The sequence below is a fragment of the Colletotrichum higginsianum genome, chromosome 6 (assembly GCF_001672515.1).
Source record: "Colletotrichum higginsianum IMI 349063 chromosome 6, whole genome shotgun sequence".
NCBI lineage: Eukaryota > Fungi > Ascomycota > Sordariomycetes > Glomerellales > Glomerellaceae > Colletotrichum > Colletotrichum higginsianum.
The window spans coordinates 2802127-2816505 of record NC_030959.1 but is presented as its reverse complement, the minus strand read 5'-3'; the positions used below and the strand labels follow the sequence as shown (position 1 = coordinate 2816505).

Sequence of the window (14379 nt, the reverse complement as noted above, 5' to 3'; positions counted from 1 at the left end):
AACAGTGCCCTGATCTGATCACTTAACCAACTGGGCGCCAAAAGAGTGCGCGCCCGCCTCCTGCCAGAGCTCGCCCGCCATGGCAGCCATCCAATATGCGCCCTTCTCCTCCGAGATCGAGCTTCCCTTTTACGCCGCCCTCTTTTCCTCCAAGCTCGAACATGACAAGCTCGACGACTCGGCCCGCCGCGTGCTGGGCCAGTACACCACCCTGCCCGTCGACCCGGCCCAGAGCTGCAAGATGTCCATCCTGGGCAACGCCCTCACCAGTGACCAGTAAGGTGCTCGTCGAGAGCTCGGAGGTCTACAGCGTCATCTTGGCCCGCGTCGGAAACTGACCAAGAGTGCAGGCCCAACGACGAGCATGTCCGCGCCGAGGGCTGGATCAAGAACGTCAACACCATCGAGGACTTCAAGAACACCGACAAGCAGGCCATGCTGAAGCTCGCTGCAAGACACGTAAGCTTGGTCCGCAACTTCGGCAGGAAACACGCGCGCGTGGCTGACGTCTGCTCTCCAGGTCTGGGACGCCATCAACGACGGCACCATCTACTCCATTCCCTCCCTCCTCTCGTCCTTCACGATCCTCTCGTACGCCGACCTGAAGAAGTACAAGTTCACATACTGGTTCGCCTTTCCCGCACTGCATTCCGACCCCCAGTGGAAGCGCACCGCTCCCATCGGCCGCCTCGATCCTAAGGAGAGCACGGCGCTGGTCGACCGGGTGGGCACCTGGCAGGCGAACCGCGACAAGAGGCAGAACGGCTTCTTCCTCGCCAAGAAGGCCCGGGGCGTGGACGTGAGCGACCTGGACAAGGACGCAAACAGCGATCTCCACGACCTCAACGACACGTTCGGCTACGTATGGGAGGTGGCCAACCTCGGCGACTTTGAGAACGGCTTCTTTGACGATGTTGCCGAGGAGGACCGATACGTCGCCTTTGTCGACCCGTCGACGTACCCCGAGAACCCCTCGTGGCCGCTGCGCAACCTCCTGTGGCTCATCCGGCAGCGATTCCGCCTGACAAAGGTGCAGATCCTGTGCTATCGGGACATCAGATCGAGCAGGCACGCTGCTAGGAGCATCATCCTGCCGTTGGAGATGGACCCGGTAGAGCCTCTCGCCGTCACGGAGATGCCCAAGGTCACCGGTTGGGAACGGGATGGCGAGGGCAAGCTGCGGGCCAGGATCGCGAACCTCGGCGAGTACATGGACCCCGCGCGGCTGGCCGACCAATCCGTGGACCTGAACCTGAAACTCATGAAATGGCGCATTTCGCCGAACCTGGACCTCGACACGATCAAGTCTACCAAGTGTCTACTGCTGGGAGCCGGTACGCTCGGCAGCTACGTGTCCAGGAATCTCATGGGATGGGGCGTTCGAAAGATCACCTTTGTGGACTACGGGCGCGTGTCATACTCGAATCCCGTACGGCAGCCTCTGTTCGAGTTCGAAGACTGCTTGGAAGGCGGCAAGCACAAGGCGACGCGGGCGGCCCAGGCGCTGAAGAGGATCTACCCCGGTGTCGAGAGCGAGGGCCACGTCTTGTCCGTACCCATGCTCGGCCATCCTTTCACGGACGAGGCCAGAAGCAAGGCGGACTACGACAAGTTGAAACAGCTGATTGACGACCACGACGCCATTTTCCTTCTGATGGACAGTCGCGAGTCGAGATGGCTCCCCAGCGTCGTGGGCAAGGCCGCCGGCAAGATCGTTCTCAACGCCGCCCTCGGATTCGACTCGTTCGTGGTGATGCGGCATGGTGCCGAGCCTGCCGATACCCAGCCGGAGGACGCGGAGCGCAAGACGCTGGGCTGCTACTTCTGCAACGATGTCGTGGCCCCGGCCGACGTGAGTACTGCTGACACGTGATAGCGAGCTTCGACTGACTTGATTTGTGTAGTCGCAAAAGGACCAGACTTTGGACCAGCAATGCACCGTCACTCGACCGGGCGTGGCGGCGATCGCTTCGGCACTGCTCGTCGAGCTCTTTGCAAGTCTCCTCCAGCACCCTCTCAAGCAACATGCGCCGGCACCCCAGACGTCGAACGACGAGAAGGACCCGCACGACCATGCTCTGGGACTGGTCCCCCATACGGTCCGCGGCTACCTGCACAACTTTAACAACAAGGTGATCCGGGGAGAGTCGTATCCGTGCTGCAGCGCTTGCGGCCCTCCGATCCTGGAGGCGTATCGGGCCGATGGTTGGAAGTTCGTCAAGAAGGCTCTTTTGGAGAAGGACTACGTCGCCGAGCTGTCCGGGCTTGCGGATGTGCAGCGCGAGGCCGAGAGGCGGGCGTCGTCGATGGACTGGGAGGACGAGGAAGATGGCGCAGACGAAGGAGATGGAGAGCTGATTTGAAGGTCTTTTCCCTATGTTTTTGGAACGGGTGAGTTACTCACGGCGGAATAGACGAGGCGTTGGAAATTTTGGTAAATGACCTTTGAGGCGTTGCGGTGCAGGTATTATTGCCGGTATCTATCAGGTTATGAGTTTACAGCACCCTACGAGGTCGGCATTTGGTTACGAGGCTGGCGAAAGAGACACGCAATCTTTCTTTTTCTTTTCTGCATCAGGGTTTAGCCATGATGGCAGTCACTTGTGAATCTTTCTCTATCCTGCATCATGGCTTCCTCTCATCCCGCGTGGCAGCGATTTCGATGGAATGTGCATACCGGGCGATCAGGGAACCATGGGTCTTGACGTTGATGACATTCCAGGGCACGGGCCGAACTGCAGATGACAGGGTTCCCCACACTAATTCTGTACTGTGCCGGGAGTGTAGCTGCCCCTATGACGGAGCATCGGTTTCACGTCCCCCCTAACAGATCTGACGCAGCCATCGGTGAGCGGCTGTTAGCAGCGCTACATCTCTCTCAGTCTGCCACCTAAGGTATTGTGCACAGAGCTTCAGCACACCGAGGCGCCGCAAGGGATTACCTAAGTGCGCTAGAGACGCAGCGTGCATTCCTCTTAGTCAGGTGTCGCATTCCGGTACGACACGCCAGCATCCTTCTAGGATCCATGAGGAGGAAACACTGTGTTCCGTCCATACTCAATCTCATCCGCTCACACCTTGTACTTTTATGTTGTTGCATCATTTCGTTACATCTCATGAGTGCCTACGCTGCCTACCGTTAATCTCATTCTTTCTCACCCGTGTCCCCGCTGGAAGATGTAGAAGGGGGACAAGCTTTGGAACAGCTCAGTGTTGGTCATCTGAAGAACCGCGTTGAAAGTGAGACCAGACGAAGAGAGGTGAGGCCAGGCGAACGAAAGACGGCAGGTTCATCGACGGACTACAATATACACACTTCGGGCTCACGCCTCATCGGCATCATACGCACACGTCGCCCCCGCCAGCTCTCATCCGTCACGACCCCGGACCTCTTACCCACCCTCAACTCGATCGCCCGCACGCCATGCTGCGCTCCGTCTTCCGGCGCCTGATCTCGGACCGGCCCGAGTCCGTCGACGACTATGTCGGCGTCGTGGTGCCGCTCGAGGAGGCGCACCTGCACAGCCACTCGGCCCGGACGGGGAAATGCGAGTTTGAGGAGCGCCCGAGCCAGGACGACGGCGACGGGCACGTGGCTGAGAACGAGGACGAGGACGATGACGGCAAGGACCAGGGCGAAAGTGCGGGCATGTTGGAGATGAGCGCCGCCGAGTACACGATCGAGGGGCTAAGGAAGGAGGTGAGGAGGGGCGGGAGGGGGCGGTGGACTGAGTACGAGCGTGAGTTTTCATCCCCGAGTTGAGAACGGGGGGGTTGTGTGTGGGATTTGTTTTGTGAGACGGATGCTGATGAGGTTGGGGCAGTCAAGTCGAAGCTCGTCAACAAGGCGATTCAGGATATCGGCATGGGGCGGTACAACTGGCAGCTCTTCGTCCTGTGCGGCTTCGGCTGGTTCGCGGATAAGTACGTCCGTCCCCTTTCTCCTCATTGACGAGAGCCGAGTCACTAACCGACGCTGGCCAGTCTCTGGATGCACGTAAGTTGACGCTGTGTTTATACATGATATCAAAATATATATAAGACAACCCCTTAGCGACAAAAAACACTGACAACCGTCCCAGGGCGTCGCCCTCACGCTCCCCTCCCTCTCGGCCGAGTTCGGCATCTCGGAGCAGCGCGTGCGGTACACGACGTCGTCCATCTTCCTGGGCCTCTGCTTCGGCTCCTTCGTCTGGGGCATCGGGTCCGACGTGCTCGGCCGCCGCGCCGCCTTCAACCTGACGTTGCTCATCACGGGCGTCTTCGGCGTGCTGCTGGCCGCCGCGCCGACCTGGGGCTGGGTCAACGTGCTGTTCGCGGCCCTCGGCTTCGGCGTCGGCGGCAACCTGCCCGTCGACGGCGCCCTGTTCCTCGAGTTCCTGCCGGACGCCTCGAGCAGCCTGCTGACGCTGCTGTCCGTGTGGTGGCCCGTCGGCCAGCTGTGCTCGTCGCTGGCGGCCTGGTACTTCATCGCCGGCGGCGGCCGCCCGGCCGACGACGGCAACACGGGATGGCGCCGCTTCGTGCTGGCCATCGGGCTCGTGACCTTCTTCATGTTCGTCGTGCGCTTCTTCGTCTTCCGCCTGTTCGAGTCGCCCAAGTTCCTGCTCTCGCGGGGCCGCCAGGCCGAGGCCGTCGCCGTCGTCCACGGCATCGCCGCCCGCAACGGCGCCCGGACCTGGCTCACCGAAGAGGTCCTCGACGCCGTTGTCGACGGCGCGGCGGACGACCGCGACGACGACAACGAGGAGCCGGAGCGTCGTCGTCGTCCAAAGACCACGAACGTCCTCCGCAAGAGGATGGCGGCCTTCTCCGGCGACCGCCTCCGGCCGCTCTTCAAGACGCGCACGCTCGGCCTCGCGACCGTCATCGTCTGGTTCGTCTGGGCCACCATCGGCATGGGCTACCCGCTCTTCAACGCCTTCCTGCCGCAGTACCTCTCCCACGGCGGCGCGGCGCCCCCGCCGGACTCGGACGCCGGCGCGACGCCCATCACCCCGGACACCTACCGCACCTACGCCATCACCTCGGCCGTCGGCGTGCCGGGCAGCCTCCTGGCGGCCTACCTCGTCGGGCACCCGTCGCCCTGGCTCGGCCGGCGCGGCACGCTCGCGAGCTCGTCGCTGGTCTCGGCCGTGTTCCTGTTCCTGTTCGTGCGGTTCGGCACGACCCCCGCGTCGCAGCTCTTCTTCTCGTGCGTCGAGGCCTTCTCGCAGAACATCATGTACGGCGTGCTCTACGCCTTCACGCCCGAGATCTTCCCGGCGCCCGTCCGCGGGGCCGGGACGGGCGTCGCGAGCTTCCTGAACCGCGCCATGGGGCTCCTGGCGCCCGTGCTGGCGGCCAACGTGCCGGGCGACGGGACCACGGCGCCCATCTACCTGTCGGGGGCGCTGATCCTCGCGGCGTTTGTGGGCATGTGCCTGATCCCCATCGAGACGAGGGGGCGGCAGAGGTTGTAGGCGGGAGTTTTTTTTTTTTTTTTGGTTGGTTGGTTGGTTCTTTTTGGGTGTGGCGGGAGATTATTGGTGTTGTGTTGAGGCATAGAGATGCGTTATGTATTGGGAGGGAGGGGCGGGGCGTCCCACGATGTAGAGAAATAGAGTCTTGCTCCTTTTTCCTTTCTTTTTTCTGCCACGCTCCTTTTCATTCCAGTTCTCCTTCCCTCCCCCCCTCCATAATCTCTGGTGAATGTTCAAAAAAAAAAAAGCCTGACCCTCCTCGCTCCAAAACCTACATCAGCACCTTGGCGAAGGCATCCCCCAGGCCGCGCTCGACCAGCCAGCCCTCGACGGCCTTCATGTCCCCCCGGTTCGCCCTCTGGCCCCGCCGCTCGCCGACCGAGTCGGTGATCTCGCTCATGTCGGCGAAGACGCGGGACGCGACGCCCGTCTCGCGGTGCCGCTCGCTGACCTTTTTGTGGTGCGCGGGGATGTCGCCCCAGCTCTCCGTCTTGATGAAGCGCATGTAGGCGTCGACGCGGCGCGAGGAGCCCTCGAGGCAGAGCAGGCCCGGCTTCCCGGCGTAGAGGAAGCCCGTGAGGCCGTACGCCGGCGCGTGGATGATGAAGTCGTCGCGCTTGGAGCGGGTCGAGATGGAGGGGAAGTAGAACCACACCCGGACGAGGTGGGGCGGCTCGCCCGCTTCGCCGTCCCCGTCGTCGTCTGCGTCGAGGCGGTTGTCGTTGCCAGCGACGAGGGCCTCGGCCTCCGCGAGCTTGGCGCGCTCGAGGTGCTCTGCGGCGGCGTCCCGGACGACCTCGATGGTGCTGAAGAGGTCCTCGTCCTCGGGGACGCGCGCGTTGAGCTGCGCCGTCGCGGCGCGGCTTAGCCAGGCCGGCTGGCGGACGCGCACGGCGACACGCGGGGCCTCATCCGGCGCGGGGCCGGGCGGGTGGGAGAAGGGCACGGCGATGTCGAGCTGCAGCGTCTTGGGCGGCGGCGGGTCCTTTCCGCCCTGTTCCTCTTGCTCGGCGATGGTGAGTGTGAGCAGCACCGAGACCTGCGGGGGTCTGGTGGAGGTGAGTGGTGGTGGTGGTGATGGTGATGATGATGGGCCCTCGAGGTGAGATTTGAGGAGAGCGAGGATATTTTCCGACTCTTTTTCGATTGTGGCCTCCTCCTCGGCCGGGTACATCGCCATCAAGAGGTCGATCTGGCCGATTTGATGCTCAACGAGGTCGGGCGGGAGGAGGTGCCATGATGGTGAGGTCGCCATTGTGTGAGGGATTCTTGGTGTGTAAGACTATATTTCTCTGGGGCGGGGGGAAGCTGGATGAGAGATGGGACGAGTCGAGAGTTTTGAACGATGTTTGTTTCTCCTTATTCTTTTGGGTTTATGTTGTAAAATTTGCTTCGGGTCTTTTTCTTCGTCTTGTCACTCACGTCGCCGTTGTTGATGTCCTCGATCGGCGGCCACACTTCGTTGAGAGATTTTCGGGGCCCGAGTCGAGAGCCACACACTTTCAGCCACAAACGCCACACTCTCCGCCTTCACGATGTTGACATGCCATGTTGACATTCCATGTCTGAAGTCTCGTCACCACCAAAAGGCAAGTTAAGTCCCAATGAACTTGTATGTGTTACAATGTCTAGTTTACACACGGAAATCCTCTAACCTCGTCTCACGACGTCCCAGTCTTCGTCACCGCCTATCTGTTGCCTCGGGCACCTGCCGGCGCGTCGACCCTCCGCTTCTGGATGGACTTGCCGATGGCGTCCCTCACCATGGGGTCGGCGCGGATGGTGTTCTGCACGAGCCAGTCCTTGATCTTGGAGCGCACGCTGCCGATGGCCTCCCTGTCGCCCTTGAAGGGGGTCATCTCCATGTCCAGCAGCCGGCCCATCTCGCCGTCTAGGCCGCGGGTGAGGGCCTCGAGGCGCTGCAGGCCCTCGTCGACGGCGGCGGCGGAGCTCTCGGCGGCCCTCTGGGCGGCCTGGGCGTTCTGGTCGAGCAGGGGGCCGATCTGGCCGAAGGCGATGTAGATGGTGAAGGCGGCCTGGCGGGCGAGCGAGATGAGCTGGAACTGCAGGTAGGGGGTGCGGCGCAGGGCGGCGGCGAGGGCGGCGTTGGCGGCGGCGAGCAGGGGCGGCATCTCGGGGCGGGTGACGACGATGAGCTCGGCGAAGAAGAAGGTGACGATGATGAGCCAGCGCCAGTAGCGGCCCCAGTTGATGTAGCCCAGCAGGCCGAGGGTGTAGGTGCCGACGACGGCGATGCCGTAGTAGGGGATGGTGCCCTGGAGGACGCCGCGCGAGACGTAGTCGTGGACGGTCTTGCAGTTCTGCCAGGTGGCGACCTCGGGCCCGAAGCGCTCGTAGGCGAAGCGGCGGGCCGAGTCGGCGAGGGTCTCGGAGGCGGTCTTGAGGTGCATGAAACGGGCGGTGGCGACGCTCGTATCGGCGCCGGCGAGGCCGGCCTTGTCCGGGTGGTGGACGGCGGCGAGGCGGCGGAAGCGGGACTTGATGATGCGCACGGGGGCGTTGGCGGCGACGTCGAGGTCGGTGTAGAAGGTGCCTTGCAGGCGGAGGGTGCGGTCGGCCTCGATGAGGGTGTAGGCGAGGTAGAAGGAGACGACGAGGATGTGGATGCGGCGGCGGTGGGTTGCGTACTTGGCGGAGCCGGGCTGCGGCTTGGGGTCGCCGGCGCGGATGACGAGGCCGTAGTAGATGGACTGCACCCAGCCGGTGATGAGCTGAGGGGTTCGAAGTCAGTATCGCGTTCTCATGAGCTGTGGCAGTGGTGGTGGTGGTGGTGGTGATCATGGAAGGGCGCGCTTACGTTGGGCAAGAAGGCCCAGCCTATGAGGGAGAGGACGTTGGACATGATGGGACGCTGCGCATCACTTCTGAAGATGTACGCGAGGAGGTAAAAGGAAGCGGTGCTGCAACGCTGCAGTGCTTCTGCGGAGAGGGGGGGGGGAGAGGATCGAGAAGATCGGACGACGGACGGCGGATTCGAAGTGAAGTCGAGGGTCAATTCGGGGGTTGAAGCTTTTGAGACTCGCTGGCGTTTTCGCTAATAACTGCGAGTTGCCAAGCGCTGGCAGCGGCGCTGACCTCATTCCTGACGCTGTTGGTCAATCCCTGTCCGCATCCCTGTCCGGATTGGGGGGGGGGGGTGGTCGCCGCAAGTGGGGGGCTCTGCTTATGTCATCGGTCTTGTTGCTACTGAATCCACAACCCTTCCATCATGTCACTAACACTATATCAACACTTTCTTTCTTTCTTAAGGATTAATTTCTTGAAACGATACGAAGTTGGTCCCCTTGATAAAATCCGAGAGAGAAAAAAAAAACCTCCACCCGAATTCACTAACCAACGAGACCGATGCTCTGCTGCGGCAATGCTCAACCAACGTCAGGCGAGGACTGCTCTTACAGCCATCGATACCAGCTACTCCTACGGTGTTGAAGTGTTTACTAAAACGACACAACTATTTGCAGACGTGGAAAGGAATGGCGTCGCCCATTGAACATTGTCTTCCTCCTCTATGTGACTGAAGAATGACGGCTCTCTGTGTTATTCATGCCCACAGCCGCCCATTGCGGTAACACTCCTTCGTCTCATGTTTAAGCGCCACTGTGTTCACCCATCAACCCGGCCGCTGACAGCCACCCAGCATCTGACAACCACACTGACTTCTACAATGTCTGTCAGCGTAGATTTTCGGGATTGTGTCCGGGCAGAGTTCCGTCTGGCGGTAACATTATGTCGACCCGCTTCAAGCGCGATGTTCTTTCTTCATGCCGTCAGAGATGATCAGGGGTGACTCCTACTGCTTCCTGACGCCATAGAGCAGCGTCACTGAACAGGTACGACAGTACGAGAGTTTCGGACATCCGGACATTTCTGCGCCATCGTTCCCTCCAGAAAGAATCGAGGCATCGGAGACCGTGAACTTGGGACGACACCGCAGCGGCCGAGCGTTCGGGAACGATGACGAGATGCAGGTTTGGTCGGCATCGACCTGGCTTTCGCCATCGTGTGGCTTCGTCGTCTCTGAATGGAGAGTGGGCGGGTGACAACTAGACCGTGTGCGTTCCCTGGCCAGCCGAGGACTCGCAAACGACTGCAGGCATATGCTTGTCGTATTGCCCTTCCCAACAAGAACAATCCAACTGCGATGTACGTGATGCCGAAACAACATGTCAAGGCTAAATCTGAAGCTTAAAAGCCAGTAGGCTCATGAACCTCAGGTTCTCGGGAGCGCAGTGGGCACCCTCCTCAACGAGCCTCTCTGTCTGGAAACTGTCATGCTTGAGTCTATCTCGCCGGAAGAAACGTATTCTCGGATGGCCCGGGGCGGAGGGGAAGGGGGGAAGAGGGCAGTGCTTCAGCGCAACGTTTCTACAATACTAGACGGACAACTGGAAGCTCGCGTTACAGCGGGAGCCTGCTAATCGATCTCAATTCTTCAGATGATCGGTGAACTGGCCACCCACCATGACCTGTTCTGGACAATGTCCCGAGAACTACCTTGGCTACATTGGCCACTGAATGCGACGCCGTACGAACAATTCGGGACAGCAACCGCTTGGCTGGACTGGGGGGCTGCAGGGCTCGTGGGCATGGATGGAAACGGTCTGGAGGGGGGGGGGGGACATATCGCGCACTGACAATACTTTTGCTAGCCAAACAGACATCGTCTGGAGAAGATGCCGCCTTTCGTCAACCGCCCAAAGAGTACCGAGCCGATCGTACCTCCCGCCGACTCCGATTGGACATTCTCGGTTTTAGTCTTTCGAGAGTCTTCGAGATGCGGCGCGGCGTACGACGAGGCAGGACCCCTGATGGCTTCGGACGACATAGACGTCTGGGACGCGGCGGCCTCCTCTCATTCGATAACTTACGAACATAGAACGTCAGTTTCTCGCTGACGTAGAGCAGATCGTGTCGTAGTCGTCGTCGTCGTCCGCCGGTTCTTCCCTGTGCCGCACACACCGGACCGTGAGGCATAGCTAGCCCATCTTGTTACGACGTGACATCGGCTTCTTCTAGTCAGGAAGACGAACCAAGGGAGACAAGGACGTAAGTTTAGCAAACTCACCACACGATGCGGGGGGTTCCCAAGGTCCCGTTTCACCGTCGGTGGCGATGGAAAGCGACAACTAAGAAAAAGTATTAATGCTCTTGCAGTCGCTGCTACCGTTGCTCCTGGGCTGCCATCCCACATGGGACAAAAAGCCCATAACTATTCCATCTTGATCAGCAATCTATCATGAAGACTACGTACGCCACCACGCTCTCGCTGGCCCTAGGGTGGGCGAACGTCGCCGCCCGGCCAGTCTCTGAGCAGCAAAACGCGGCAGCTCCAAGCATCGCCGCCGGGGGCAACCAAACGGCGGCGGTGGAATCACATCCCCTGGAAGCCGACAGCCAGGCCCTGAACGCGTTTCTCGGAGAAGACCTCAACTCCATCAACAACGTCAACCCGGACCCAAAGGACCGGATCTACCCCAAGCGCTCCGACAAGGACGCGCCGTACTCCCTGTCGGAGCAGGAGCTCCGGAGCAAGATCTTCATCCCCAAGACCTTCTCCGCGTCATCCAAGAAGCAGCCCGTGATCCTCGTGCCCGGCACCGCCGCCATGGCCGGCTCCACGTACCGCGCGAACCTCGGGCCCCTCCTGGCGAAATCCGACTTCGCCGACCCGCTGTGGGTCAACATCCCCGGCGCGTCCCTCGGCGACGCCCAGGGGAACGCCGAGTACGTCGCCTACGCCGTCAACTACGTCCGCAGCGCGACGGGCAAGAAGCCCGCCGTCGTCGCCTGGAGCCAGGGCAACCTGAACGCGCAGTGGGCGTTCAAGTACTGGCCGAGCACGCGGGAGGCCGTCACGGACCTCGTGGCCTTGAGCCCGGACTTCCACGGCACCACGGAGGCGTTCCTCGCCTGCGGGACCGCCGCCGCCGCCGCCATCGTGTGCACGCCGAGCGTGTACCAGCAGGCGTACAACGCGCAGTTCGTGCGCACCCTCCGCGCGAACGGGGGCGACAGCGCCTATGGTAAGGTTTCCAATGTCGGGGGGGGTTTTTTTTTAAAAAAAATCAAAGGGGTGAGAGGGGTGTGTGAGAGTGAGAAAGATAGAGAGCAATGAAGCTGACACCAGACGGGTTCCCGCAGTGCCGACGACGTCAATATTCAGCGCGACGGACGAGGTCGTGCAGCCGCAGTCCGGTTCGGGCGCCTCGGCCTTCCTCAAGGACGGCAAGGACGGCGCCGTGGCATCCAACGTCGAGGTGCAGAAGGCGTGCCCCGGCACGCCGGCGGGCGGCGCGGTGACGCACGAGGGCATGCTGTACAACGCGCTGGCGTTCGCGCTGCTGCGGGACGCGCTCGCGAACGAGGGGCCGGGCCGGCTGGAGAGGGTCGACAGGAAGAAGGTGTGCGCGGACCCGGCGGCCGGGAAGCTGGACGCGCTGGAGATCCAGGCGACCGAGGCCGTGCTGGCGGACGCGGCGCGGAACGTGCTGGTGTACCCCAACAAGGTGAACCGCGAGCCGGCCATCAAGGACTATGCCAGGCAGTAGTAAGTTGTCGGGTGATGCGCGGAGTCCTTGACGTGGGAGGGCGGCCTTCTGCCATACTGGATGTGGCTTTCTTTTCTCAGGGAGGGAGTTTTGTTGCGGAAAACGGCGGGCGTTAGCAAGCGGGAACATGATTTGGTTCTTTCGTCTGGAGCACGTAGTCAAGATGATTGTCTTGCAACTGAAAGATTTGACGCCGAGCTCTTCCGTGGTCAGTACAAGGACGTCTTGTACAGGACGTACGCGGCCTGGATCATCAAATCTATATAAAATATAAATACACCCTACACCCGCCAGGGCAAGACAGAGCACTTGCAGAGAGACTGCGAAGCCTTTCGCGCCTTGTTTGCTGACAAGAGTTGGTCTACGATGTTAGGGGAGTAGTCTGCAGACGGTCCGCTACCACCTCCTTGCCTTTGCCTCTCCTTAAAGTTAAGAAGCAACGTTTGCTGACTGACCCCCCTGAGGGAGGGGTAGAAGCTGCCTGCGGGCAACGGCACGGCAACTTGTATTGAGATAGCATAGGGCGTCTAGAAGAGGCAGAAGACTATTGCCAGCGCAGGTCGATCTAGCCGTCACGTAACGTGACATGACTGTGCGGGGGGTAAGGGGGTAAGATGCTCTAAGTTGCTACAAGAGAGTGTGATTGTGACTGGCGGACATGGTTCTGGTGTGAGTCTGCATTGCTGGGGAAGGGGGGTTTAGCATTGTTTTCCTGTTTGTTAAAACCCTAGCATCGTCATTTGAAATTTGTATTAGATAGAAGCCTGGGGTAGGGTTCTTGCTATATGACTGTAGTCCTTTTCAATGACTGCTAAAGAAGAAGAAAAAGAAGAAGAGTCTTTTTTCCTTACACTTGAAGTCCGAGGGCTATGGATCTCTTGAGCCCTCGCAGAAAACAACTTGTGGCCTGCAAAGACAGCCGCCTGACTGACGCGGTTCTGACGTGGTACACTCTTCATAAAACCCAGTGTATTCCCTGTCTATTGGCTACCTAAAGATCTGTAACAAAGCCGAGAAAGTCCACGAGCGTTGCTCAACTATTACCAGCTACCTAATACCTACCTAGCTCTACACGTCGCCTGTGCCTCTCTTCCTTAGCTTGCCTACGTTGTTGGTCCTGTGTCAGCCTACTCTATGAACTTGAAATTTGGGCCGCCTTCGTCGTTGATGTAGTGATGATCTATTCCCTTCCATGTAGTGGCGTGGAATGTCTTGGTTCTCCCTCACCAGAGTCTCTTAGTGATTTCGTTGATGACCTTGGCCTTCTGCTGTGAGCAAGAGCGGATATACAATTCCATCGCAGAGTTCGCTGAGATTATGGTCCCCGGTTTCGCCCATCCGAAACAGCTGAACATCACCGATCGAGATCCCCGCAAGTCCACGTCTAAGAAGGCTCGGCCATACCATTGTTGTTTTGCGTCTGATCACTATTTATATGACACAGGGCTATGGCACTCGACTTGTCACAAATCTTGGGGGAGCGAGGGGGGAACAACCGCAGAAAACCCGGCGAGAAGAAACGTGCAGTGATGTGCGACAAGCAGGGGGGGCGATCTGATAATCTCTCTTCGTCCCGTGTCTCTCTCAGACACTTCCCACCACTCATCCCGTCGCTGGATGTCGAACATCCATCAGAAATACCCACAGGAGAATTTGGCAGGAAGACAGAGACGTAGGGGCACGATTCTCGAAGGGCGGAGCAGGCTGGTGTGGCGAGAGCAACGTGAAACGGCTGTGAACCGTAGACGCCTAGACGGTGGAGCCCGATGCCGGAGAAAGAAAAGTCCATTTTCGAGGAGGTACTGCTGCATGAGACTGGACCCCCCTTTCTTCTCGGCAGGTGAAGCAAGACGGGGAGATAAACGTGATACCCCATTCCCAAGCCTGTCAGGGACCCTAACGGTAGCCAAAGGATGAGACAGGAGAATGCTAAAATGGCTGTGTTCCATTTAGTGGCTAAGCTTAGACGTCGAATAAGCTTGTATGCCAAGGTGCCATGAACTGTTGTCGGCGGGGACTCGGCGGAGACGACGCAATGCATTGTAATGTGGTGTCATCTGCGTACCTAGTGTGATAGCACAACGCCTTTGAGGGGCGGCCAGAACCAATGGCGTGGTTCGTAATGCAACGGCTTTTGGAGTCAGGTCGGACGGATCAGAAGCTGTCTGGCTGCTGTCTTGCTGCTTTCTGCAAGTTTGCAAGTTGATTCTGCTGGTTGCTGGCAGCTAAGCTAGGCAAATAGTCCAGTTTGGTGTCGTTGATGTCAGATCAAGACATATCTTGATGATTGCCCTGATGGTCTAGCGGTATGATTCTCCCTTAGGGTTGCGAATAGCTTTCCTCCTGAC

General features: G+C 59.7%; 5 protein-coding genes across 5 annotated transcripts; 3 read left to right on the top strand and 2 right to left on the bottom strand.

Annotated features, from left to right (window-relative positions):
* Positions 1-79: 79 nt before the first annotated feature.
* CH63R_09240 (Ubiquitin-like modifier-activating enzyme atg-7) lies at positions 80-2363 on the top strand (the record flags this gene model as incomplete). Its single annotated transcript, XM_018304214.1, has 4 exons — positions 80-276; positions 351-459; positions 521-1852; positions 1905-2363. The coding sequence occupies 4 exons, from the start codon at positions 80-82 to the stop codon at positions 2361-2363; spliced, it is 2097 nt and encodes a 698-aa protein (XP_018156237.1).
* Positions 2364-3424: 1061 nt separating this feature from the next.
* Positions 3425-5462, top strand: CH63R_09239 (Major facilitator superfamily transporter; the record flags this gene model as incomplete). The annotated part of the gene is made up of 4 exons (XM_018304213.1): positions 3425-3740; positions 3825-3924; positions 3985-3997; positions 4083-5462. The coding sequence occupies 4 exons, from the start codon at positions 3425-3427 to the stop codon at positions 5460-5462; spliced, it is 1809 nt and encodes a 602-aa protein (XP_018156236.1).
* Positions 5463-5733: 271 nt separating this feature from the next.
* On the bottom strand, positions 5734-6717 carry CH63R_09238 (Duf1115 domain protein; the record flags this gene model as incomplete). Its single annotated transcript, XM_018304212.1, has 1 exon — positions 5734-6717. The coding sequence occupies one exon, from the start codon at positions 6715-6717 to the stop codon at positions 5734-5736; it is 984 nt and encodes a 327-aa protein (XP_018156235.1).
* A 433-nt stretch (positions 6718-7150) lies between these two features.
* Positions 7151-8325, bottom strand: CH63R_09237 (DnaJ domain-containing protein; the record flags this gene model as incomplete). Its single annotated transcript, XM_018304211.1, has 2 exons — positions 7151-8194; positions 8281-8325. The coding sequence occupies 2 exons, from the start codon at positions 8323-8325 to the stop codon at positions 7151-7153; spliced, it is 1089 nt and encodes a 362-aa protein (XP_018156234.1).
* A 2394-nt stretch (positions 8326-10719) lies between these two features.
* CH63R_09236 (Lipase b) lies at positions 10720-12031 on the top strand (the record flags this gene model as incomplete). Its single annotated transcript, XM_018304210.1, has 2 exons — positions 10720-11506; positions 11625-12031. The coding sequence occupies 2 exons, from the start codon at positions 10720-10722 to the stop codon at positions 12029-12031; spliced, it is 1194 nt and encodes a 397-aa protein (XP_018156233.1).
* Positions 12032-14379: the final 2348 nt, after the last annotated feature.